A 27,720-nucleotide genomic window follows, 5' to 3' on the forward strand; every position below is an offset into this window, starting at 1 on the left:
AGAGATCTCGGTGTCCATGTACACAGATCCTTGAAAGTTGCCACCCAGGTTGACAGGGCTGTTAAGAAGGCATACAGTGTTTTAGCTTTTATTAATAGAGGGATCGAGTTCCGGAACCAAGAGGTTATGCTGCAGCTGTACAAAACTCTGGTGCGGCCGCACTTGGAGTATTGCGTACAGTTCTGGTCACCGCATTATAAGAAGGATGTGGAAGCTTTGGAAAGGGTGCAGAGGAGATTTACTAGGATGTTGCCTGGTATGGAGGGAAGGTCTTACAAGGAAAAGCTGAGGGACTTGAGGCTGTTTTCATTCCCCTATTCCCAATTCCTCCGCCTCTGCCACATCTGCTCCCACGATAAGACATTCCACTCCCACACATCCCAGATGTCCAAGTTCTTCAAGAACCGCAACTTTCCCCCTGCAGTGGTTGAGAACACCCTTGACCACGTCTCCCGCATTTCCCGCAACACATCACTCATGTGGAAGCTTTGGAAAGGGTGCAGAGGAGGTTTACTAGGATGTTGCCTGGTATGGAGGGAAGGTCTTACGAGAAAAGGCTGAGGGACTTGAGGCTGTTTTCATTAGAGAGAAGAAGGTTGAGAGGTGACTTAATTGAAACATATAAAATAATCAGAGGGTTAGATAGGGTGAATAGGGAGAGCCTTTTTCCTAGGATGGTGACGGCGAACACGAGGGGGCACAGCTTTAAATTGAGGGGTGAAAGATATAGGACAGATGTCAGAGGTAGTTTCTTTAGTCAGAGAGTAGTAAGGGGATGGAACGCTTTGCCTGCAACGGTAGTAGATTCGCCAACTTTAGGTACATTTAAGTGGTCATTGGATAAGCATATGGACGTACATGGAATAGTGTACGTTAGATGGGCTTGAGATCGTTATAATGAAATGTGAGGCTGGATGAACACAGCAGGCCTAGCAGATGCTGCTTGGCCTGCTGTGTTCATCCAGCCTCACATTTCATTATCTTGGATTCTCCAGCATCTGCAGTTCCCATTATCATTGAGATCGGTATGACAGGTCGGCACAACATCGAGGGCTGAAGGGCCTGTACTGTGCTGTAATGTTCCATGTTCTATGCCCCACTGGAGCACTGTGAGAGAGGAACAAGACTGACAGTTTAATGTCTCAGGATTTAGATATTTCAGGCGAGGTGGAGAGGGATGTAAGAGAGGTGGGGAGTTGCATTAGCAATAAGACAGAATGTCACATCTGTACTGAGGGAGGAGACCTGGGAACGCTCATCCATCAAGGTCATATGGGTACAGCTCACTAACTGGAAGGGTGCAGTCACTTTGATGGGGTTGTACTACAGACCTCCAATCAGTCAGGGGATAGGAGTCAGGTGGAATATGTTAGGTGTGTTCAGGTCAAGCTTTTTGAAACATTATGTAAATAGTCTAAATAAGGAAGGGACCGTACTAAACTGAGTATCGGGGACTGAGCCCGGCCGTGTGATTGAGGTTTCGATAGGGGAGTATTTCAGGAACAGTGACACCATTCTGTAAGTTTTACATTACTTATGGGTAACTCAGAAACATAGAAGATAGGATCAGGATGAGGCCATTCGGCCCTTCGAGCCTGCTCCACCATTCTTCATGATCATGGCTGATAGTCCAACTCAACAGCCTAATCCTGCTTTCTCCCCATAACTTTTGATCCCATTCATCCCAAGTGCTATATCTAGTCACCTCTTGAACACATTCAATGTTTTGGCATCAACTACTTCCTGTGGTAATGAATTCCACAGGCTCACCACTCTTTGGGTGAAGAAATGTCTCCTCATCTCCGTCCTAAATCGTCCAGCTCAAATTCTCAGACTATAACCCGGTTCTGGACACACCCACCATCAGGAACATTCTTCCTGCATCTACCCTGTCCAGTCCTGTTAGAATTTTATAAGGCTCTATGGGAACACCCCCCCCCCCCGCCCCATTTGTCTGAACTCCAGTGAAAACAATCCTAACCTAGTCAATCCCTCCTCATGTGTCAGACCCACCATCCCTGGGATCAGCCTGGTAAACCTTCGCTGCACTCCGAGTGCAAGAGCATCCTTCCTCAGGAAAGGAGACCAAAACTGCACACAATATTCCAGGTGTGGTCTCACCAAGGCCCTGTGTAACTGCAGCAACACATCCCTGCCCCTGTACTCGAAACCCCTCACAATGCAGACCAGCATACCATTTGCCTCCTTTACCACCTGCTGCACCTGCATGCTTACCTTCAGCAACTGGCGCACAAGGACACCTAGGTCCCACTGCACTCTCCCAGTTTACACCATTCAGGTCTAAAGAGAATAACCTCACATTTATCCAAATTATACTGTACCTGTCATTGATCTGCTCACTCACCCAGTCGGTCGAGATCATACTGAAGGATCCCTGCATTTTCGTCACAGTTCACCCTCCCACCCAACTTGGTATCATCTGCAAACTTTGAGATGTTACGTGTTGTTCCCTCATCCAAATCAATAATATTTATTGTGAATAGCTGGGTCCGCAGCACCAATCCCTGTGGTACCCACTAGTTACTCCCTGTCAATTTGAAAACAAACATTAATTCCTATTCTTTGTTTTCCCTCTGCCAACCAGTTTTCTATCCCGCTCAAAACACATGCCCAAATCCCATGCGCTTTAATCTTGCAAATAATCTCTTCTGCGGGACTTTGTCGAACACTTTCTGAAAGTACAAATATACCATATTGACTGGCTCCACCTCGTCAATTCAACTCGTTATATCTTCATTGAATTCCAACAGATTTGTCAAGCATGATTTCCCTTCATAAATCCGTACTGACTCTGTGTGATCGTGCCACTGCTTTCTAAATGCTCCGCTATAAAGTCCTTGATAACGGATTTGAGACCTTTCCCTACTACCAGCTTACTGACTTATAATTCCCTGTTTTCTCTCTACCTCCCTATCTGAATGTTGGAGTGACATCAGCTACCCTCCAATCTACAGGGACTGTTCCAGACTCAACAGAATCCTGGAAGATGACCACCAATGCATCCACTATTTCTAGAGCCACTTCCTTAAGTACTCTGGAATGTAGATTACCAGGCCCTGGGGATTTATCCACCTTCAATCCCATCAAGTTTCCCAGCATCATTTCTCTGCTAATATTGTTCTCCCTCAATTCTTCTCTCTCACTAAATCTTGAATTCTCCAACAATTCTGGTATCTGATTTGTCCTCTTTAATGAAGACAGAACCAAACTATGTATTCAGTTCCTCAGCCATTTCTTTGTCCCCTATTATACATTCCCCCATTTCTGTCTGTAGGGGACCTACCTTTCCCCTCCAATCTCTTTCTCAGGATAAGGATGAGAGCAGTCCTTGGGTGAGAGTACTACATTGGAGGGGACGCTAATTCTGATAATATTAGGCAGGAATTGGGGAGTGTAGATAGGGGGTGGCTGTTAGAGGGTAAACCCACATCTGGCATGTGGGAATCTTTTAAAGGCTAGTTGATCTTGGGACCAGCATGTTCCTGTGAAAATTCTGAAGATGGATGGGAAGAATCAGGAACCTTGGATGAACAGAGAAATTGAGAGCTTAGTCAAAAAGGAAAAGGAGGCACACCAATATAAAGAAAACAGGAAAGAACGTGAACAAGCAGTTCGGGGGCCATGAGTGGCTTTGGCAAACAGGATTACAGAAATCCCAAGGAGTTTTGTATGTATAAAAGGAGCAAGAGGGTGGCTTGGAAAAGGGTAGATCCACTCAAAGACAAAGGAGGGAGTTCATGCGTGGAGCCAGAGAAAATGTGTGAGGTCCTTAACGAAGACTTTGTGTCGGCATTCACAAAGGAGAAGGATATGGTGGATGGTGCGTCTAGAGAGGGATATGTTGATACTCTAGGGCAGGCTGATATAAAAAAGAAGTGGGTGTTTTGAAAAGCATTATAAAGTAGACAAGTACCCATCACCTGATTGGATCTATCTCAGAATGCTGAGGGAGGAAATTGCCGGGGACTTGTGTGAAATTTTTGTATCCTCTGTCACAGGAGATAATAACCAACATCATTCCCTTGTTTAAGAAGGGCAATAGGGATAATCTGGGAAATGACAGAGCCCAACAGGGGAGCACAGTGCAGCAGTGAGACTTCTCATTGCACACCCACAACCCCAACACCCCACCGCCATGTTCTCGAGTCATCCTGTGCCACTTTCATAGAATACCTACAGTGCAGAAGGAAGCCATTCGGCCCATCAAGACTGCATTGACCCTCTGAAGAGTATCCCACCCAAACCCCTCACTCCATCCCTTAACCCCATGTGGAGTTTTCACATGACTACTCCACCTAATCTACACATCCCTGAACACTATGGGAAATTTATCATGGCCAACCCCCACGCCCCCCCCCCCCCCCCCCCCCCCCTCCACAACCCTGAACATCTTTGGACTGTGAGAGGAAACCAGAGCTCCCGGAGGAAACCCACACAGGCTGTGGTGAGGAGGGGAGAGGTGTAGGGAGGAGGAGACGGGTATAGGGAGTGGTGGGAGAGGTGTAGGGAAGGCATTCCAGAAGTGGGTATCCAGGTGTCCAAAGGGTTAGTGTCGGTGGAATGGATGAAATTGGGATATACTCAGTGGAGGTGCACAGTGGGAGCTTTTTAAAACAATTGTTGATGAGATGTGGGCATTGCTGGTCAGGGCAGTGTTTATTGCGCAGGGGACTGTTCAGATCAACCACACCTCTGTGGGTCTGGAGTCACGTGTAGACCAGACTGGGTAAGGTTGGCAGTTTCCTTCCTTAAAGGGCATTAGTGAACCAGATGGGGATTTTTTCCCCTAAAGTTGGCATGAGTTACCACTTGGCGTGCTTTCTATTGGAATCTCACTCTATCCCCCGGTTGGATTTGGACTCAGGACCCTGTGACCTTCAGCTGGATGCTCTGGTTTACTGGTGCAGGAACGTTAACACTACACCCAGACTGGGCCAGCTGTCCGGGAGGACAATACAGAGACGGCAGGGGCTGAGCTTACACAAGGAATAGGAAACTGAGAAAAGATTCTTCACGACCAGCAGGGATGAGCGTGGACTCTCCTTACTCTCTGAGCAGATCACTCCAGCAGCAAAGCGAGTGCTGCTCTTCTTGCACTTCACGTTGGCTCCGTGGCTCTGACACTGGCTCAAAGTCATTTCGTCTCCCGTGCACTTCACACCACTCAGCACCATCTCCTGCGCACCAGTGTCAGCATCCCAGTACCAGGTTTCCTTGGGAAAGAACAGGAAGCCAAGTGGTTAAAGGGTGACAGCATTTGGCCAGCTCCTGTCATCTGCGTGGGAACTGAGACAGAAAGCCAGAGGCTGCTGAGCTCACTCAGTATCCCGGGCGCAGTGCAGCGAGTGGCCTCCTCCCCCAGCACCATCTGTGACCTGTCACTCTCCAACTGGGCTGCAGTCCCTCAGCCCAGTGCAGGTCAACTGGCCACTGTCGGTCTGGGAGCCTCCTGATAAGGCAACGCCACTCCGGGCTGAAGTGAGGCAGAACTCTCTCACTTGGCAGAGGGGAACCCCTGGAATTCGCCCCGTCCCGCGGCTCCCTCACTGAGTACACTCGACCGTGAGGGAAGGCAGTAAGGGAGGAGAAAGGAGTGGAAATGGGATATCAGCCATCGTCATACTGAAGGAAGCAGCAGGACTGAGGGGCTGAATGGCCTTTTTTTGTTCATTCGTGGGATGAGGGCATCGCTGGCTGGGGCAGCATTTATTGCCCCATCCCTAATTGCCCAGAGGGCAGTTCAGAGCCAACCACATTGCTGTGGGTCTGGAGTCACATGTAAGCCAGACCTGGTGAGGATGGCAGTTTCCTTCCCTAAAGGACATTAGTGAACCAGATGGGTTTTTCCCAACAATCAACAATGCACTTAACTCCAGATTTTTTGTAGAATTCAAGTTGCACTATATACCCCAGAACATTAGTTGAGTCTCTGGACTAACAGTCCAATGATAACACCACTAGGCCATTACGTCCTCCTGCTCCCATAACTTACATTCTCACACTTCCTAGCTTGTGGATGTTGATGTGAAGCAGCTCACACACACACTGTGGTATGCTGCAGAAATGGGTCAGATCACACCCTGACAGACCCTGAGGCATGGACCTCTCAGTCAGTCATTCTCCCCTCACACTGAACTCTGGTGTGATCCAGGGCCATAGCCTCACTGCAGGTGGGAGCGAGAACAAAGGCAAGACTCACTCTGATAGAAACCCACCAGCTGCATTGTTCAGCAACTCAGAGAGTTTAGAGTAACCCAACCTGTGTGTGAGAGTGAGAGCGAGCGTGCGTGCGTGTGTGCGTGTGTGTGTGTGTGACAGAGAGAGAGTGCATGAAAGAAAGAGAGTGCACGTGTGTGTGTGAGAGAGAGTGTGTGTGTGTGAGAGAGAGTGAGGGAGTGTGTGACTGAGAGTGTGTGAGATTGAGTGACAGCGTATGTGTGAGAGAGTGTGTGTGAGAGTGTGAGTGAGTGTGAGAACGTGTGAGTGTGAGAGAGTGTGTATGTGAGAGTGAGTGTGTGCGCGCGTGCGCGAGAGAGTGTGTGTGTGAGAAAGAGAGAGTGTGAGTGCGAGAGTCGGATTGTGTGTGAGAGTGAGGGAGTGTGTGTGAGAGAGAGGGAGTGTGTGAGAGAGAGGGAGTGTGTGAGAGAGAGGGAGTATGTGAGAGTGAGGGAGTATGTGAGAGTGAGGGAGTGTGTGTGTGGGAGAGAGTATGTGAGAGTGAGGGAGTGTGTGTGTGGGAGAGAGTGTATGTGTGGGAGAGAGGGTGTGTGGGAGAGAGGGTGTGGGAGAGAGAGGGTGTGTGAGAGAGAGAGAGGGAATGTGAGAGAGAGGGGGAGTGTGTGAGAGAGAGGGGGAGTGTGTGAGAGGGAGAGGGAGTGTGAGAGAGGAAGAGGGAGTGTGAGAGAGGGAGAGAGAGAGTGTGTCCCTCACAGTGTGTGCAGTCGCTGACCCCAGCCACCCATACATACCGTCACTGCATGCAGTGTGTAACCCAGGTCCAGCTGCCTGCATGCCACCATAGCCTCTCTGGTGCTCCACCTGTCACTGCATACTATCCCCCACTTGTTGCCGTGCAGAACCTCCACACGGCCTTCGTAAGCCGTTCTCCCACCGACAATCCGAATCTGCAGGGAGTTCTCAGTGTATCAGCCCACAGACCTGCTCCACCCCACAACAACAACACCCTCCTCTCTCAGCCTCTTCCATCCATCTCTCACCCCTCACCTTCTCCCAGTATCCCCCTCTCTCACCTTCTCTCGTTACCCCTCACTCTCTTTCTTACCCTCTCTCACTCCCTCGCCCCCTCTCTACTTACCTCCCCCTGCCATGCTGTTAGAGACAGTGCCAGTAGTGGAGGGGGTTGGGAGGCAGGGCTAAGGACACCGCTCCGAGGCACTGAGCTCTCAGAGCAGGAGCGGGGTGACTCTGTGGGGGATGGGGAGAGTGTGTTCCGACCCATGCCTCACATACTTGGACGCCCTGATTGGCGTATCCAACGCCCAGCTGCCGACAGGCCACCATGGCTTCCAACATTCCCCAGGCTTCTCCGCAGACCAGGCCCCACTGCTGAGTGCCGTTAGCTGCTGTGATCAGTATCTCCAGCCGACCCTCATAACGGGTACGTCCTCCAGTGATGCGGATCTGAGAGTGTTAGTGGATTTAGAAAGGTTAAGGCTGCAGGCCGAGGGAGCGAGGTGGGGAGGGAATAGCGATGCTGGATCACCAACAGAGTATCTGAAAGACAGAGTCAGTACTGTGGATAATACACACACACTCCGTGTGCACTGCAGCCCTCAGTTCCTCAACAGGACGGTGAAGACCCTGGGGGGAGGGGTGGGTGTGGATGTCAGAATTCCCAGATTGGAGCTGGAGCTGGGAGGTTAGGTATCGTCTGCAGCACAGGTCGATCAGACTGGCACCTTCCTCTCTCTGAATGAGAAAAAAACAGGAGGCTCTGGGCCTAATGTAGGAAAGTGGGAGTAATGCAGGCTTTGTAGGTGGCAGTACAGACTGAATGGGCCGAAAGGCCTCTTCTGTACTGTATCATTCTATAATTCCTGACAGTAGCCCTTAAAATTGTGAAAAGGTTTGATTTCCGAGAGGCCAGATGTGGAGAAGATGTTCCCATTTGTCAGCCCCTGGGAGCAATCAATGTTACCAGAAGGTCCCTGGGACATTGAGGAGAAAGGCCTCAGTCAGAGGGGCTGGAAAATTGTGGGCCTGATTACCATAGCGAGTGGTCAATGTGAATCCAAACGGGAACTGGATAAACCCACGAGGGAGAACGGATTACCAGGAGATGTTGATGGAAACACAAACCCAGTCAGGGGCCAACAGGCCGACAGGAATATTTCTCTCAGTCTGTGTGGAGAGACCGAAGTGGGAGCACTTTCATGAGGTTTACCTCCTCTTCCAGAAGTATCCAGGGGGTGGCTGTGGGGATCAGTGAAACTGGCCTCAGCGCCACATCTGTGCCCAGGGGGATATGGTGGGCTGAGGCAGGATCACAGCTAAATCCCAGTCAGCAATAAGCCAATCGCACACCATGAGGTGGGGAACCCCTCCCTGAGGTGGGGAACCCCCCCTCCCCGGGCAGGGACCCACCTCCCCAGGCCAGGGACCTCATTCCCTAGGCCAGGGACCCCCCTCCCCAGGCCAGGGACACCCCTCCCTGGGGCAAGGTCCTCCTTCCCTAGGCCAGGGACCCCCCTCCCCAGGCCAGGGACCTCCTTCCCTAGGCCAGGGACCCCCCTCCCTGGGGCAGAGACCTCCTTCCCTGGGCCAGGGCATCCCCTCTCCCCGGGACAGGGACAAATAGCTCTCGTTCCTGAGGATTGGTTGCCCTGGTCAAGGATCACAGTCCCATTGGTGACACACTGGAAAACACCGTGTGGGTTATATACCACTAACCACTGAGCACCGTCTGCAGATACCGGCAATTACAATGGGATATTGCATTGCAAACCTCATCACCATGGTAACAATACCGTTTATCGCGTCAAGAGAAATCCATGCAAACCATCATCAAGCAGGTGACAAAGTACTTCCACCTAGAAAATAACATGAGCCAGAGCTTCACTGCTCAGGAACAGGAACACCCCGAGAAACATCAACCGAAACTGGGAGAAAGGAGAAACTAACGGCTCAATGAAATACAAGATTACAGATTCTCAATGATTGATTCCAGGAGTCAGTAACAGACATGGGGAGTGAGTAACAGAGAATCATAGACCCTAGGAGTGAGTAACAGGCATGAGAAGTGAGTAACAGGGAGTAACAGGCATGAGAAGTGAGAAACAGGGAGTAACAGGTATGAGAAGTGAGTAACAGGGAGTAACAGGCATGAGAAGTGAGTAACAGGGAGTAACAAGCATGAGAAGTGAGAAACAGGGAGTAACAGGTATGAGAAGTGAGTAACAGGGAGTAACAGGCATGAGAAGTGAGTAACAGGGAGTAACAAGCACAAAGAGTGACGAACAGGGAGTAACAGGCATGAGAAGTGAGTAACAGGGAGTAACAAGCATGAAGAGTGAGTAACAGGGAGTAACAGGCATGAGAAGTGAGTAACAGGGAGTAACAAGCATGAAGAGTGAGTAACAGGGAGTAACAGGCATGAGAAGTGAGTAACAGGGAGTAACAAGCATGAAGAGTGAGTAACAGGAAGTAACAGGCATGAAGAGTGAGTAACAGGAAGTAACAGGCATGAAGAGTGAGTAACAGGAAGTAACAGGCACGGAGAGTGAGTAACAGGGAGTAACAAGCATGAAGAGTGAGTAACAGGAAGTAACAGGCATGAAGAGTGAGTAACAGGAAGTAACAGGCACGGAGAGTGAGTAACAGAGGGAAATAGATATGGGAAGTATGAAGCAGAATGTAAGAGATTCTGGGAGTGAGTAACAGACAGTAACTCTACCCAGGGAATGAGTGAGAGGGTAACAGAACCTGTCAATGAGTAACAGAGAGTTTAATTGGAGGAGAGTCACTGACATTCCTGACGGACAGGCTTTGATGTTGAGATGGTTGTGCTCTGATTGTTACTCAGGAAGGGAGGTCCTTCCTGAGCAGACGAAGCACTGGGAGTATTATTCTGTGTGGTTCAGTACCACGCAGCTCATTTCCGCAGCGACTTCTCAGCAACATTCTGTTCTCACTGGCCACCCCAGGAAGTGGGAACACAGACTGTCTGGATAAGTGACTCTTCATGGCAATGGGGCCTGTTCAAAACAAGGGGAGACGTGGAGCCTGCACACTGTGGATCCCAGCCTGCGGGAGAGGGGATCCAGTCTGCGGGAGCTCTGTGGGCAACGGTATCCAGTCCGCAGGAGAGAGGATCCAGTCCACCGGAGCTATGTGGGAGAGGGGATCCACACAGGAGCTCTGCGGGAGAGGATCCAGTCTGTGGGAGCTTGACAGGAGAGGGGATCCAGTCTGTGGGAGCTCCATGTGTGAGGGGATCCAGACCACGGTAGTTCCACAGGAGAGAAAATCCAGACAGATTAAGAACAAAAAACAAAGAAAATTACAGCACAGGAACAGGCCCTTCGGCCCTCCAAGCCTGCGCCAATCAAGATCCTCTGTCTAACCTGTCATCTATTTTCTAACGGTCTGTGTCCATTTGCTCCCTGCCCATCCATGTACCTGTCCAAATATATCTGAAAAGACGCTAACGTGTCTGCGGCTACCACCTCCACTGGCAACGCATTCCAGGCACCCACCACCCTCTGCGTAAAGAACTTTCCACGCATATCTCCCCATATCTACAGCAGAATATAGATACACTGGAGAGTTGGGCAGATAAATGGCAGATGGAGTTCAATCCGGGCAAATGCGAGGTGATGCATTTTGAAAGATCCAATTCAAGGACGAACTGTATAGTAAATGGAAAAGTCCTGGGGAAAATTGATGAACAGAGAGATCTGGGAGTTCAGGTCCATTGTTCCCTGAAGGTGTCAACGCAGGTCAATAGGGTGGTCAAGAAGGCATATGGCATGCTTTCCTTCACTGGATGGGGTACTGAGTACAAGAGTTGGCAGGTCATGTTGCAGTTGTATAGGACTTTGGTTCGGCCATATTTGGAGTACTGTGTACAGTTCTGGTTGCCACATTACCAAAAGGATGTGGATGCTTTGGAGAGGGTGCAGAGGAGGTTCACCAGGATGTTGCCTAGTATGGAGGGTGCTAGCTATGAAGAGACGTTGAATAGATTAGGATTATTTTCATTAGAAAGACGGAGATTGAGGGGGGACCTGATTGAGGTCTACAAAATCATGAGGGGTATATAGACAGGGTGGATAGCAAGAAGCCTTTTCCCAGAGTGAGGGACTCAATTACTAGGGGTGATGATATCAAGGTGAGAGGGGAAAAGTTTAAGGGAGATATGCGTAGGAAGTTCTTTACGCAGAGGGTGGTGGGTGCCTGGAACACGTTGCCAGTGGAGGTGGTAGACGCAGACACGTTAGCATCTTTTAAGATATATCTGGACAGGTACATGGATGGGCAGGGAGCAAATGGACACAGACCGTTAGAAAATAGATGACAGGTTAGACAGAGGATCTTGATTGGCGCACTCTTGGAGGGCCGAAGGGCCTGTTCCTGTGCTGTAGGTTTCTTTGTTTCTTGTTTCTTTGTTTCTAAACTTTCCTCCTCTCACTTTGAACTCATGATCCCTAGTAATTGAGTCCCCCACTCTGGGAAAAAGCTTCTTGCTACTCACCCTGTCTATACCCCTCATGATTTTGTAGACCTCAATCAGGTCCCCCCTCAATCTCCGTCTTTCTAATGAAAATAATCCTAATCTACTCAACCTTTCTTCACAGCTGGCACCCTCCATACCAGGCAACATCCTGGTGAACCTCCTCTGCACCCTCTCCAAAGCATCCACATCCTTTTGGTAATGTGGCGACCAGAACTGTACACAGTACTCCAAATGTGGCCGAACCAAAGCCCTAAACAACTGCAACATGACCTGCCAACTATTGTACTCAATACCCCGTCCAATGAAGGAAAGTATGCCATATGCCTTCTTGACCACCCTATTGACCTGCGTCGCCACCTTCAGGGAACAATGGACCTGAACACCCAGATCTCTCTGTTCATCAATTTTCCCAGGACTTTTCCATTTACTGTATAGTTCGCCCTTGAATTTGATCTTCCAAAATGCATCACCTCACATTTGCCCGGATTGAATTCCATCTGCCATTTATCTGCCCAACTCTCCAGTCTATCTATATTCTGCTGTAATCTCTGACAGTCCCCTTCACTATCTGCTACTCCACCAATCTTAGTGTCATCTGCAAACTTGCTGATCAGACCACCTACACCTCCCTCCAGATCATTTACGTATATCACAAACAACAGTGGTCCCAGCACAGATCCCTGTGGAACACCACTGGTCACAGGTCACCAATTTGAGAAACTTCCTTCTACTACTAACCTCTGTATCCTGTTGCCCAGCCAGTTCTCTATCCATCTAGCTAGCACACCCTGGACCCCATGTGACTTCACTTTCTCCATCAGCCTGCCATGGGGAACCTTATCAAACGCCCTACTGAAGTCCATGTATATGACATCTACAGCCTTTCCCCAATCTATCAACTTTGTCACGTCCTCAAAGAATTCTATTCAGTTGGTAAGACATGACCTTCCCTGTACAAAAGCATGTTGCCTATCACTGATCAGCCCATTTTCTTCCAAATGGGAATACATCCTATCCCTCAGTATCTTCTCCAGTAGCTTCCCTACCACTGACGTCAGGCTCACCGGTCGATAATTACCTGGATTATCCGTGCTATCCTTCTTAAACAAGGGGACAACATTAGCAAGTCTCCAGTCCTCTGGGACCTTACCCGTGTCTAAGGATGCTGCAAAGATATCTGTTAAAGCCCTCGCTATTTCCTCTCTCACTTCCAACAGTAACCTGGGATAGATCCCATCCGGACCTGGGGACTTGTCCACCTTAATGTCTTTTAGGATACCCAACACTTCCTCCTTCCTTATGTCAACTTGACCGAGAGTAAGCAAACATCTATCCCTAATGTCAACATCTGTCATGTCCCTCTCCTTGCTGAATACCGATGCAAAGTACTCGTTAAGAATGTCACCCATTTTCTCTGACTCAGCGCATAACTTTCCTTCTTTGTCCTTAAGTGGCCAATCCTTTCTCCAGTTACCCTCTTGCTCTTTATATATGAATAAAAGGCTTTGTGATTTTTCTTAACCATGTTTGCCAGAAATATCTCATGTCCTCTCTTTGCCCTCTTAATCCCTCGTTTCAGATTCACTCTACATTCCCGATTTTCTTGCAAAGCTTCGTCTGTCTTCAGTCGCCTAGACCTCATGTATGCTTCCTTTTTCCTCTTGGCTAGTCTCACAATGTCACCCGTTATCCATGGTTCCTTAATCTTGCCATTTCTATTCCTCATTTTCACAGGAACATGTCTCTCCTGCGTGCTAATCAACCTCTCCTTAAAAGCCTCCCACAGGTCAAATGTAGATTTACCTTCAAACAGTTTCTCCCAATCTACATTCCTCAGATCCTGCTGAATCTTGGTATCCTGGCCTTCCCCCAGTTTAGTACTCTTCATTTAGGACCACCCCCATCTTTGTCCATGAGTATTGTAAAACTTACGGAATTGTGGTCACTATTTCCAAAGTAGTCCCCTACTGTAATATCAACCACCTGGCCGGGTTCATTCCCCAACACCAGGTCCAGTGTGGCCCCTTCCCGAGTTGGACTACATACATCCTGCTCCAGAAAACCCTCCTGGACACACCTTACAATTTCTGCTCCATCTTGCCCCCTAACACTGAGTGAATCCCAGTCAATGTTGGGAAAATTAAAATCTCCCATCACCACCACCCTGTTTCTCCTACACCTTTCCATTATCTGTTCACATATTTGTGCCTCTATCTCACGCTCGCTGTTGGGAGGCCTGTAGTACAGCCCCAACATTGTTACTGCACCCTTCCTGTTTCTGAGTTCTACCCATATTGTCTCACTGCTTGAGTCCTCCATGGGGCCCTCCTTCAGTATGGCTGTGATATCATTTTAGACCATTACTGCAACTCCTCCACCCCTTTTACCTCCCTCTCTATCCCGCCTGAAGCATCGATATCCTGGGACAACTAGTTGCCAGTCATGCCCTTCCCTCAACCAAGTCTCAGTAATAGCAATAACATCATACCTCCAGGTACCGATCCAAGCCCTAAGCTCATCTGCCTGATCTACTACACTTCTCGCATTAAAACAAATGAACCTCAGACCACCTGTCCCTTTGTGTTCATCATCTGCTCCCCGACTACTATTCCCTTTGGTCACACTGACTCCATTATCTAGTTCCCCACAGGCTTTCATTACGACCTCCTTACTATCCAATATTTGGTTCCCATCCCCTGCCACATTAGTTTAAACCCACAGCATTAGCAAAAGCACCCCCAAGGACATTGGTTCCAGTCGGGTTCAGGTGTAGACCGTCCAATTTGTAATAGTCCCACCTTCCCCAGAACCAGTTCCAATGTCCCAAAAATCTGAACCACTTCCTCCTACACCATCTCTCAAGCCACGCATTCATCCGGGCTATTCTTTCATTTCTGCACTGACTAGCACGTGGCACTGGGAGCAATCCTGAGATTACTACCTTTGAGGTCCTACTTTTTAACTTGACTCCTAACTCCCTAAATTCTGCTTGTAGGACCTCATCCCGTTTTCTGCCTATATTGTTGGTGCCTATATGCGCCATGACAACTGGCTGTTCACCGTCCCCCTTCAGAATGTTCTTCAGCTGATCGGAGACATCCCTGACCCGTGCACCTGGGAGGCAACATACCATTCGGGAGTCTCGTTTTTGACCGCAGAACCACCTATCTACTCCCCTTACAATTGAATCCCCATTGACTATCGCCCTTCCACTCTTTTTCCTGCCCTTCTGTACAGCAGAGCCAGCCACGGTGCCATGAACCTGGCTACTGCTGCCTTCCCCTGGTGAGCCATCTCCCCCAACAGTATCCAAAACGAAATACCTGTTTTGGAGAGAGATGACCACAGGGGACACCTGCACTGCCTTCCTGCTCTTTCTCTGCCTTTTGGTCACCCATTCCCTTTCTCCCTCAGCAATCCTCTTCTGCGGTGTGACCAAATTGCTAAACGTGCTATCCACGACCCCCTCATCATCGCATATGCTCCAAAGTGAGTCCATCCGCAGCTCCAGAGCCGTCATGCGGTCTAACAAGAGCTGCAGCTGGACACGCTTCCTGCATGTGAAGGAGTCAGGGACATCAGCCCTGTCCCTGAGCTCCCACATTGAGCAAGAGGAGCACAACATGGGTGTGAGAGGAATTAGATTACCTACAGTGTGGAAACAGGCTCTTCGGCCCAGCAAGTCCACACCACCCCTTGGAGTATCCGACCCAGGCCCATCCCCCTATAACCCATGCACCCCTGAACACTGTGGCCAATTTAGCATGGCCGATCCACCTAGCCTACACATCTTTGGGCTGTGGGAGGAAACTGGAGCACCCGGAGGAAACACACACAGACACAGGGAGAATGTGCAAACTCCGCACAGACAGTTACCCCGAGGCTGGAATCGAACTCGGGTCCCTGGTGCTGTGAGGCTGCAGTGCTAACCACTGAGCTGCTGTGCCGCCCTAGTGGGACAGAGGATCCAGTCTGCGGGATGGGGGATCCAGTCAGTGAGACAGGGGATCCAGTCTGCAGGAGCTCTGTGGGAGGGAGGACCCTGTTAGCGGGAGCTCCGTGGACCATGGGATCCAGTCAGCAGGATGGCTGTTTTGGGAGGAAAGGGGGAGGATTACAAAGTGGGCTGAGGCTCAAAGTGTCATGGGGCTCAAAGTTTGAGCAAACCAGGCATTCATTTAGATCTCTCGCTCAGCAACTCTACAACAAGCAACAGGTAAAGTCAGAGAGCCCCAGCCCTGCCTACTCATGCCAGCCCATCCCAGCTCACTGAACAGGCCAATGGAAAAGAAGACCACCTTCAGCTCAGTCATGTGACTAGTCACATGATGTAAAGGTCAGCTGTCAAAGCTGCTGGGCAGCAAGGCTCAGGGTCAGAACTGGAGGATTAACCAGAGCACACACTGCGATCCAGTGTGTAACCCCACAGAGCACACACTGCGATCCAGTGTGTAACCCCACAGAGCACACACTGCGATCCAGTGTGTAACCCCACAGAGCACACACTGCGATCCAGTGTGTAACCCCACAGAGTACACACTGCAATCCAGTGTGTAACCCCACAGAGTACACACTGCAATCCAGTGTGTAACCCCACAGAGCACACACTGCGATCCAGTGTGTAACCCCACAGAGCACACACTGCGATCCAGCGTGTAACCCCACAGAGCACACACTGCGATCCAGCGTGTAACCCCACAGAGTACACACTGCGATCCAGTGTGTAACCCTACAGAGCACACACTGCGATCCAGTGTGTAACCCCACAGAGCACACACTGCGATCCAGTGTGTAACCCCACAGAGTACACACTGCGATCCAGTGTGTAACCCCACAGAGCACTCACTGCAATCCAGTGTGTAACCCCACAGAGCACACACTGCGATCCAGTGTGTAACCCCACAGAGCACACACTGCGATCCAGCGTGTAACCCCACAGAGCACACACTGCGATCCAGCGTGTAACCCCACAGAGTACACACTGCGATCCAGTGTGTAACCCCACAGAGCACTCACTGCGATCCAGTGTGTAACCCCACAGAGCACACACTGCGATCCAGTGTGTAACCCTACAGAGCACACACTGCAATCCAGTGTGTAACCCCACAGAGCACACACTGCGATCCAGTGTGTAACCCCACAGAGCACTCACTGCGATCCAGTGTGTAACCCCACAGAGTACACACTGCAATCCAGTGTGTAACCCCACAGAGCACTCACTGCGATCCAGTGTGTAACCCCACAGAGCACACACTGCGATCCAGTGTGTAACCCCACAGAGCACACACTGCGATCCAGTGTGTAACCCCACAGAGCACTCACTGCGATCCAGTGTGTAACCCCACAGAGCACTCACTGCGATCCAGTGTGTAACCCTACAGAGCACACACTGCGATCCAGTGTGTAACCCCACAGAGCACACACTGCGATCCAGTGTGTAACCCCACAGAGCACTCACTGCGATCCAGTGTGTAACCCCACAGAGTACACACTGCAATCCAGTGTGTAACCCCACAGAGCACTCACTGCGATCCAGTGTGTAACCCCACAGAGCACACACTGCGATCCAGTGTGTAACCCCACAGAGCACACACTGCGATCCAGTGTGTAACCCCACAGAGCACACACTGCAATCCAGTGTGTAACCCCACAGAGCACTCACTGCGATCCAGTGTGTAACCCCACAGAGTACACACTGCAATCCAGTGTGTAACCCCACAGAGCACTCACTGCGATCCAGTGTGTAACCCCACAGAGCACTCACTGCGATCCAGTGTGTAACCCCACAGAGTACACACTGCAATCCAGTGTGTAACCCCACAGAGCACACACTGCGATCCAGTGTGTAACCCCACAGAGTACACACTGCGATCCAGTGTGTAACCCCACAGAGTACACACTGCGATCCAGTGTGTAACCCCACAGAGCACACACTGTGATCCAGTGTGCACACCCCAGAGCAATCACTGTGATCCAGAGTGCACACTTCAAATCTAACTGCACCAGCGAAAGGCTACACCCTGGGTACACATTTGAACTGAAAGGGTAAACTCCAGCTACGATAACAAAGTGTGGAGCTGGATGAATACTGCGCTGGTCGATCAGCACTTAGCTTTGAATCCAGCAGCCTTGGCTCTGTTGAGTTAAAAAGCAAGTTATCACGAGCAGAAATACTTCACCATTGCAAGGATCCACAACTCAATGGAGCTCACACATTCCTCACAAGGCACAACTTTCACTACCTTCTCATAGAAAGCATAGGCCATACTTACTCCCTCTACACTGTCCCCATCAAACACTCCCAGGACAGGGACAGCACGGGGTTAGGTACAGGGTAAAGCTCCCTCTACACTGTCCCCCATCAAACACTCCCAGGACAAGGACAGCATGGTGTTAGGCACAGGGTAAAGCTTCCTCTACACTGTCCCCATCAAACACTCCCAGGACAGGGACAGAACGGGGTTAGGTACAGGGTAAAGCTTCCTCTACACTGTCCCCATCAAACACTCCCAGGACAGGGACAGCACGGGGTTAGATACAGCATAAAGCTCCCTCTACACTGTCCCCATCAAACACTCCCAGGACAGGGACAGCACAGGGTTAGATACAGCATAAAGCTGCCTCTACACTGTCCCCATCAAACACTCCCAGGACAGACGACCCATTTGATGTGACTAGCTCTTTTCGAATCTTCAGTCTCTGTTCCCTCCCTCACTGACTTGTTTATAACTGCTGGATTCTCCTCCACTGTCTCTCATTGTGAGGCTCTGCATTCTGTCCCTTAGTAAGTTTGAGGTATGTGTGAGTTATTGAGTTGTGTGTGAATGATGAGCTCTGTTATGTTGGAGTTAATAGACAGAGCGAGCTGCATCCAGACTCACTGCGACTTACTGTCGCTGATGTGGCTCTCACCCAAATATTTTGAAATTTCTTCCATTTCTACTGAGTTTGGCGGTGCTGGTGCATGACAGCTTTACTTCTCCCTGTCAATATGGTCATCAGCATTTTACCCCATCAGCCATCCTCTCCTCTCCTCCCCTCAGCCTGTGCATATACATATATACACAAACACCCACACACATGCATACTAACACGTGCACACACACAAACAGCCCACACACATGCATACTAACACGTGCACACACACAAACACCTCACACACATGCATACTAACACGTGTGCACACACACAAACACCTCACACACATGCATACTAACACGTGTGCACACACACAAACACCTCACACACATGCATACTAACACATGTGCACACACACAAACACCCCACACACATGCATACTAACACGTGCACACACACAAACACCCCACACACATGCATACTAACACATGTGCACACACACAAACACCCCACACACATGCATACTAACACATGTGCACACACACAAACACCTCACACACATGCATACTAACACATGTGCACACACAAACACCTCACACACATGCATACTAACACATGTGCACACACAAACACCTCACACACATGCATACTAACACATGTGCACACACACAAACACCTCACACACATGCATACTAACACATGCACACACACAAACACCCCACACACATGCATACTAACACATGTGCACACACACAAACACCTCACACACATGCATACTAACACATGTGCACACACACAAACACCCCACACACATGCATACTAACACGTGCACACACACAAACACCCCACACACATGCATACTAACACGTGCACACACACAAACACCTCACACACATGCATACTAACACGTGTGCACACACACAAACACCCCACACACATGCATACTAACACGTGTGCACACACACAAACACCCCACACACATGCATACTAACACATGTGCACACACACAAACACCTCACACACATGCATACTAACACGTGTGCACACACAAACACCCCACACACATGCATACTAACACATGTGCACGCACACAAACACCCCACACACATGCATACTAACACGTGTGCACACACACAAACACCCCACACACATGCATACTAACACGTGTGCACACACACAAACACCCCACACACATGCATACTAACACACGTGCACACACACAAACACCTCACACACATGCATACTAACACGTGTGCACACACACAAACACCCCACACACATGCATACTAACACATGTGCACACACACAAACACCCCACACACATGCATACTAACACATGTGCACACACACAAACACCCCACACACATGCATACTAACACATGTGCACACACACAAACACCTCACACACATGCATACTAACACATGTGCACACACACAAACACCTCACACACATGCATACTAACACACGTGCACACACACAAACACCTCACACACATGCATACTAACACATGTGCACACACACAAACACCTCACACACATGCATACTAACACACGTGCACACACACAAACACCCCACACACATGCATACTAACACATGTGCACACACACAAACACCCCACACACATGCATACTAACACACGTGCACACACACAAACACGTGCATGCACACCACTCAAACCCCACTCTCACTTCAGACCAACATACATAGATACTCACATACACTCAGACGCACTGACATACAAGTGCACACAACTGACACACATGCACGCACGCACACATACAAACATACACACAACACACCTCAAACACCATCCCTCACTTCACACCCAAATACGTATATACTCACAAACACAAATACATACATTCAGACGCAGTTATACACACACACTTATATATACACATCATACCGTCTCTCTCCCTCTCACACACACATCATACCGTCTCTCACACACACACACACACATCATACTGTCTCTCACTCGCTCACACACACACACATCATACTGTCTCTCTCCCTCTCACACACACACACACACACATCATACCGTCTCTCTCTCACACACACACACACACATCATACTGTCTCTCACTCTCTCACACACACACACACACACACACACACACACATCATACCGTCTCTCACACACACACACACATCATACTGTCTCTCACTCTCTCACACACACACACACACACACCATACTGTCTCTCACTCTCTCACACACACACACACATCATACCGTCTCTCACACACACACACACATCATACTGTCTCTCTCTCTCTCACACACACACACATCATACTGTCTCTCACTCGCTCACACACACACACACATCATACTGTCTCTCTCCCTCTCACACACACACACACACATCATACCATCTCTCACACACACACACACATCATACTGTCTCTCACACACACACACACATCATACTGTCTCTCTCTCACACACACACACATCATACTGTCTCTCTCCCTCTCACACACACATCATACCGTCTCTCACACACACACACACACACACACACACATCATACTGTCTCTCACTCTCTCACACACACACACACACACACACACACACACCATACTGTCTCTCACTCTCTCACACACACACACACACACACCATACTGTCTCTCACTCTCTCACACACACACACACACACACACACACATCATACCGTCTCTCACACACACACACACATCATACTGTCTCTCTCTCTCTCACACACACACACATCATACTGTCTCTCACTCGCTCACACACACACACACATCATACTGTCTCTCTCCCTCTCACACACACACACACACACATCATACCGTCTCTCACACACACACACACATCATACTGTCTCTCACACACACACACACATCATACTGTCTCTCTCTCACACACACACACATCATACTGTCTCTCTCCCTCTCACACACACATCATACTGTCTCTCTCCCTCACACACACACACACACACACACACACACATCATACCGTCTCTCACACACACACACACATCATACTGTCTCTCTCTCACACACACACACATCATACTGTCTCTCTCCCTCTCACACACACATCATACCGTCTCTCACACACACACACACACACACACATCATACTGTCTCTCACTCTCTCACACACACACACACACACACACACACACACACACACACACACACACACCATACTGTCTCTCACTCTCTCACACACACACACACACACACACATCATACTGTCTCTCTCCCTCTCACACACACATCATACTGTCTCTCTCTCTCTCACACACACACACATCATACTGTCTCTCACTCGCTCACACACACACACACATCATACTGTCTCTCTCCCTCTCACACACACACACACACACACACACATCATACCGTCTCTCACACACACACACACATCATACTGTCTCTCTCACACACACACACATCATACTGTCTCTCTCTCACACACACACACATCATACTGTCTCTCTCCCTCTCACACACACATCATACTGTCTCTCTCCCTCTCACACACACACACACACACACACACATCATACCGTCTCTCACACACACACACACATCATACTGTCTCTCTCTCACACACACACACATCATACTGTCTCTCTCCCTCTCACACACACATCATACCGTCTCTCACACACACACACACACACACACATCATACTGTCTCTCACTCTCTCACACACACACACACACACACACACACCATACTGTCTCTCACTCTCTCACACACACACACACACACACACACACACACACACCATACTGTCTCTCACTCTCTCACACACACACACACACACACACACACACATCATACTGTCTCTCTCCCTCTCACACACACATCATACCGTCTCTCTCACACACACACACATCATTCCATCTCTCTCTCACACAGACACACATCATTCCATCTCTCTCTCACACACACACACATCATACTGTCTCTCTCTCACACACACACACATCATACTGTCTCTCTCTCACACACACACACATCATACTGTCTCTCTCTCACACACACACACATATATCTATACATCATACTGTCTGTCTCTCCCCCCACACACACACACATATACATCATACTGTCTCACACACACAAATATATATATATAATCATACTGTCTCACACACAAATACATAATCATACTGTATCTCTCTCTCACACACATATATACATCATACTGTATCTCTCACACACACACACACACACACACGCATATATATATATATACACATCATTCTGTCTCTCTCTCTCTGTCTTACACACACACATCATACTCTCTCTCTCACACACACACATCATACTGTCTCTCACTCACACACACACACACACACACACACATCATACTGTCTCTCTCTCTCTCACTCACACACACACACACACACATCATACTGTCTCTCTCTCTCTCTCACACACACACACATCATACTGTCTCTCTCTCTCACTCACATATCATAATGTCTGTCTCTCTCTCTCTCACACACACGAACACATGTAAATAATACTGTCTCTCCCTCTCACACACACATCATACTGGCTATCACTCTCTCTCTCTCTCACACACATATATATATACATCATACTGTCTCTCTCACACACACATATATATCATACTGTCTCTCAAACACATATGTATACATCATACTGTCTCTCTCTCTCACACACACATCATACTATCTCTCTCTCTCGCACACACACACATCATACTGTCTCTCTCTCACACACATATATCATAATGTCTGTCTCTCTCTCTCTCACACACGCACACATATAAATAATAGTCTCTCCCTCTCACACACACATCATACTGTCTCTCACTCTCTCTCACGCATGCACACACACACATCATACTGTCTCTCACTCTCTCTCACGCACACATACACATCATACTGTCTACCGCTCCCTCTCTCACACACACATATATACATCATACTGTCTCTCACACACACACATATATATCATACTGTCTCTCAAACACATATGTATACATCATACTGTCTCTCTCTCTCACACACACATCATACTATTTCTCTCTCTCGCACACACACACATCATACTGTCTCTCACTCTCTCTCACGCACACATACATCATTCTCTCTCACTCTCTCTCTCTCACACACACACACACATCATACTGTCTCTCTCTGACACACACACACATTATGCTGTCTCTCTCACACAAACACACACATCATACTGTTCTCTCTCTCTCACACACACACACACATCATACTGTCTCTTTCTCTCTCACACACACACACACATCATACTGTCTCTCTCTCTCACTCACATATCATAATGTCTGTCTCTCACTCTCTCACACACACGAACACATGTAAATAATACTGTCTCTCCCTCTCACACACACATCATACTGGCTATCACTCTCTCTCTCTCTCTCACACATATATATATATATACATCATACTGTCTCTCACACACACACATATATATCATACTGTCTCTCAAACACATATGTATACATCATACTGTCTCTCTCTCTCACACACACATCATACTATCTCTCTCTCTCGCACACACACACATCATACTGTCTCTCTCTCACACACACATATCATAATGTCTGTCTCTCTCTCACACACGCACACATATAAATAATAGTCTCTCCCTCACACACACATCATACTGTCTCTCACTCTCTCACTCATGCACACACACACATCATACTGTCTCTCACTCTCTCTCACGCACACATACACATCATACTGTCTATCGCTCCCTCTCTCACACACACATATATACATCATACTGTCACTCACACACACACATATATATCATACTGTCTCTCAAACACATATGTATACATCATACTGTCTCTCTCTCTCACACACACATCATACTATTTCTCTCTCTCGCACACACACACACATCATACTGTCTCTCACTCTCTCTCACGCACACATACATCATTCTCTCTCTCTCTCTCTCTCACACACACACACACATCATACTGTCTCTCTCTGGCACACACACACATCATGCTGTCTCTCTCTCTCACACAAACACACACATCATACTGTTCTCTCTCACACACACACACACACATCATACTGTCTCTCTCACACACACACACATCATTCTCTCTCTCTCACACACAAACACACTCACAATATACTGTCTCTCTCTCACAAACACACACATCATACTGTCTCTCTCTCTCTCACAAACACACACACATCATACTGTCTCTCTCTCACACACAAACACACACATCATTCTCTCTCTCTCACACACACACATCATTCTCTCTCTCTCACACACAAACTCACACACAATATACTGTCTCTCTCTCACAAACACACACATCATACTGTCTCTCTCTCACACACACACATCATACTGTGTCTCTCTCACACATACACACACACATCATACTCTCTCTCTCTCACACAAACACACACACACATCATACCATCTCTCTCTCTCACACACATATATATACACATCATACTGTCTGTCTCTCCCCCCACACACACACACACATATACATCATACTGTCTCACACACACAAATATATATATATATATAATCATTCTGTCTCAGATACACAAATATATAATCATACTGTATCTCTCTCTCACACACACACATATATACATCATACTGTCTCTCTCACACACACACATATATGTCATACTGTCTCTCAAACACATATGTATACATCATACTGTCTCTCTCTCACACACACACATCATACTATTTCTCTCTCTCGCACACACACACATCATACTGTCTCTCACTCTCTCTCACGCACACATACATCATTCTCTCTCTCTCACACACACACATCATACTGTCTCTCTCTGACACACACACACATCATACTGTCTCTCTCTCTCACACAAACACACACATCATACTGTTCTCTCTCTCACACACACACACATCATACTGTCTCTCACACACACACACATCATTCTCTCTCTCACACACACAAATCATTCTCTCTCTCTCACACACAAACACGCACAATATACTGTCTCTCTCTCTCTCACAAACACACACATCATACTGTCTCTCTCTCTCACACACACACACATCATACTGTATCTCTCTCTCACACACACATATATACATCATACTGTATCTCTCACACACACATATATATATATATATATACACATACACATCATACTGTCTCTCTCTCTCTCTCTTACACACACACATCATACTCTCTCTCTCTTACACACACACACTTCATACTCTCTCTCTCTTACACACACATCATACTGTCTCTCTCTCACACACACACATCAACACACATCATACTGTCTCTGTCTCTCACACACACACACACGCACACACACACATCATACTGTCTCTCTCTCTCACTCACACACACACACACATCATACTGTCTTTGTCTCTCTCACACACACACATCATACTGTCTCTCTCTCTCACTCACATATCATAATGTCTGTCTCTCTCTCTCTCACACACACATCATACTGTCTCTCACTCTCTCTCACGCACACATACACATCATACTGTCTCTCTCTCTCACACACATATCATACTGTCTGTCTCTCTCTCTCTCTCACACATGCACACATATAAATAATACTGTCTCTCCCTCTCACACACATCATACTGTCTCTCACTCTCTCTCACGCATGCACACACATCATACTGTCTCTCACTCTCTCTCACGCATGCACACACATCATACTGTCTATCACTCTCTCTCTCTCTCACACACACACATATATATATATCATACTGTCTCTCAAACACATATGTATACATCATACTATCTCTCTCTCTCTCGCACACACACACACTTCATACTGTCTCTCTCTCACACACACCATACTGTCTGTCTCTCTCTCTCTCACGCAGGCACACACATCATACTGTCTCTCACACACACACACACACACATATATATACATCATACTGTCTCTCTCTCACACAAACACATCATACTGTCTTTCTCTCACACACACACATCATACTGTCTTTCTCTCACACACACATACACACATATATATTATATATACACAGCATACTGTCTTCTCTCTCACACACACACACATCATACTGTCTCTCATACACACCATACTGTCTGTCTCTCTGTCTCTCACGCACGCACAGACACACATCATACTGTCTCTCACTCTCTCTCACACACACACATATATATACATCATACTGTCTCTCTCACACACACACACATCATACTGTCTCTCTCTCACACACACACATCATACTGTCTCTCTCTCACACACACACATCATACTGTCTCTCTCTCACACACACACATCATACTGTCTTTCTCACACACACACACATCATACTGTCTTTCTCACACACACACACATCATACTGTCTTTCTCACACACACACATCATACTGTCTTTCTCACACACACACATCATACTGTCTTTCTCACACACACACATATATATATATATACAGCATACTGTCTCTCTCTCACGCGCACACACACACATATATATACATCATACTGTCTCTCTCACACATACATCATACTGTCTCTCTCACACACATATACATCATACTGTCTCTCTGACACACACACAGATATATATATACATCATACTGTCTCTCTCTGACACACACACATGTATACACATCATACTGTCTCTCTCTCTCACACACACACACACACACACACACACATATATATATATATAATACTGTGTCTCATACATAAACACACACACACACAGAATCTCTCTCACACACACTCACACACTCTGATACTAATGCTCTGACAAGAGCCTGCGATATGGGTGAAAGAGCAGAAGGATCTGACCGTAGTTTCGAAGCCCATGTAGGGGACATTGCAACGAACAGCTGCATCTTCAGTGTGGCGGCAGTCGTCCTGAGAGATATTCTTTGCTGCACAATCCCATATCGACTTCTCAAACCCAGTGCAGTGAACCTCATTCAGATAAATCGGGCCCATTCCTGCAGACCAAAGACAGTCAGTTAGACATGACTCACTAAAGTCCAGAGTGCAGGCAAACAATAGTCCACAGAGAAAAACACTAACTCCGCACCAGTGGGATATTATGGATGAACAATAAACAAACTTGAATGATCGAGGATGAGGGGAGAGACAAATATTAAGAGCAG

The 27,720-nt window shown here is 48.0% G+C and overlaps 1 protein-coding gene across 7 annotated transcripts in view; it reads right to left on the reverse strand.

The window, feature by feature from the left end:
* The window catches only part of LOC125450419 (lysyl oxidase homolog 3B-like), a 90,844-nt gene that overhangs the window by 14,925 nt on the left and 48,199 nt on the right, over positions 1-27,720 (reverse strand). For 4 of the 7 annotated variants that reach the window (XM_059650705.1, XM_059650695.1, XM_059650702.1 and 1 more), the window contains 3 exons: positions 27,398-27,552; positions 7,492-7,662; positions 5,069-5,234 (listed from right to left, as the gene is read on the reverse strand). In XM_059650705.1, the coding sequence (XP_059506688.1) occupies positions 5,069-5,234; positions 7,492-7,662; positions 27,398-27,552 (492 nt within the window). Of the gene's footprint in view, positions 1-5,068; positions 5,235-6,989; positions 7,146-7,491; positions 7,663-27,397; positions 27,553-27,720 lie in introns of those variants that run through there. The other 3 variants (XM_059650714.1, XM_059650699.1, XM_059650711.1) reach the window with 3 other exon arrangements.

The sequence above is a fragment of the Stegostoma tigrinum genome, chromosome 1, assembly GCF_030684315.1.
Source record: "Stegostoma tigrinum isolate sSteTig4 chromosome 1, sSteTig4.hap1, whole genome shotgun sequence".
NCBI classification, from domain to species: domain Eukaryota; kingdom Metazoa; phylum Chordata; class Chondrichthyes; order Orectolobiformes; family Stegostomatidae; genus Stegostoma; species Stegostoma tigrinum.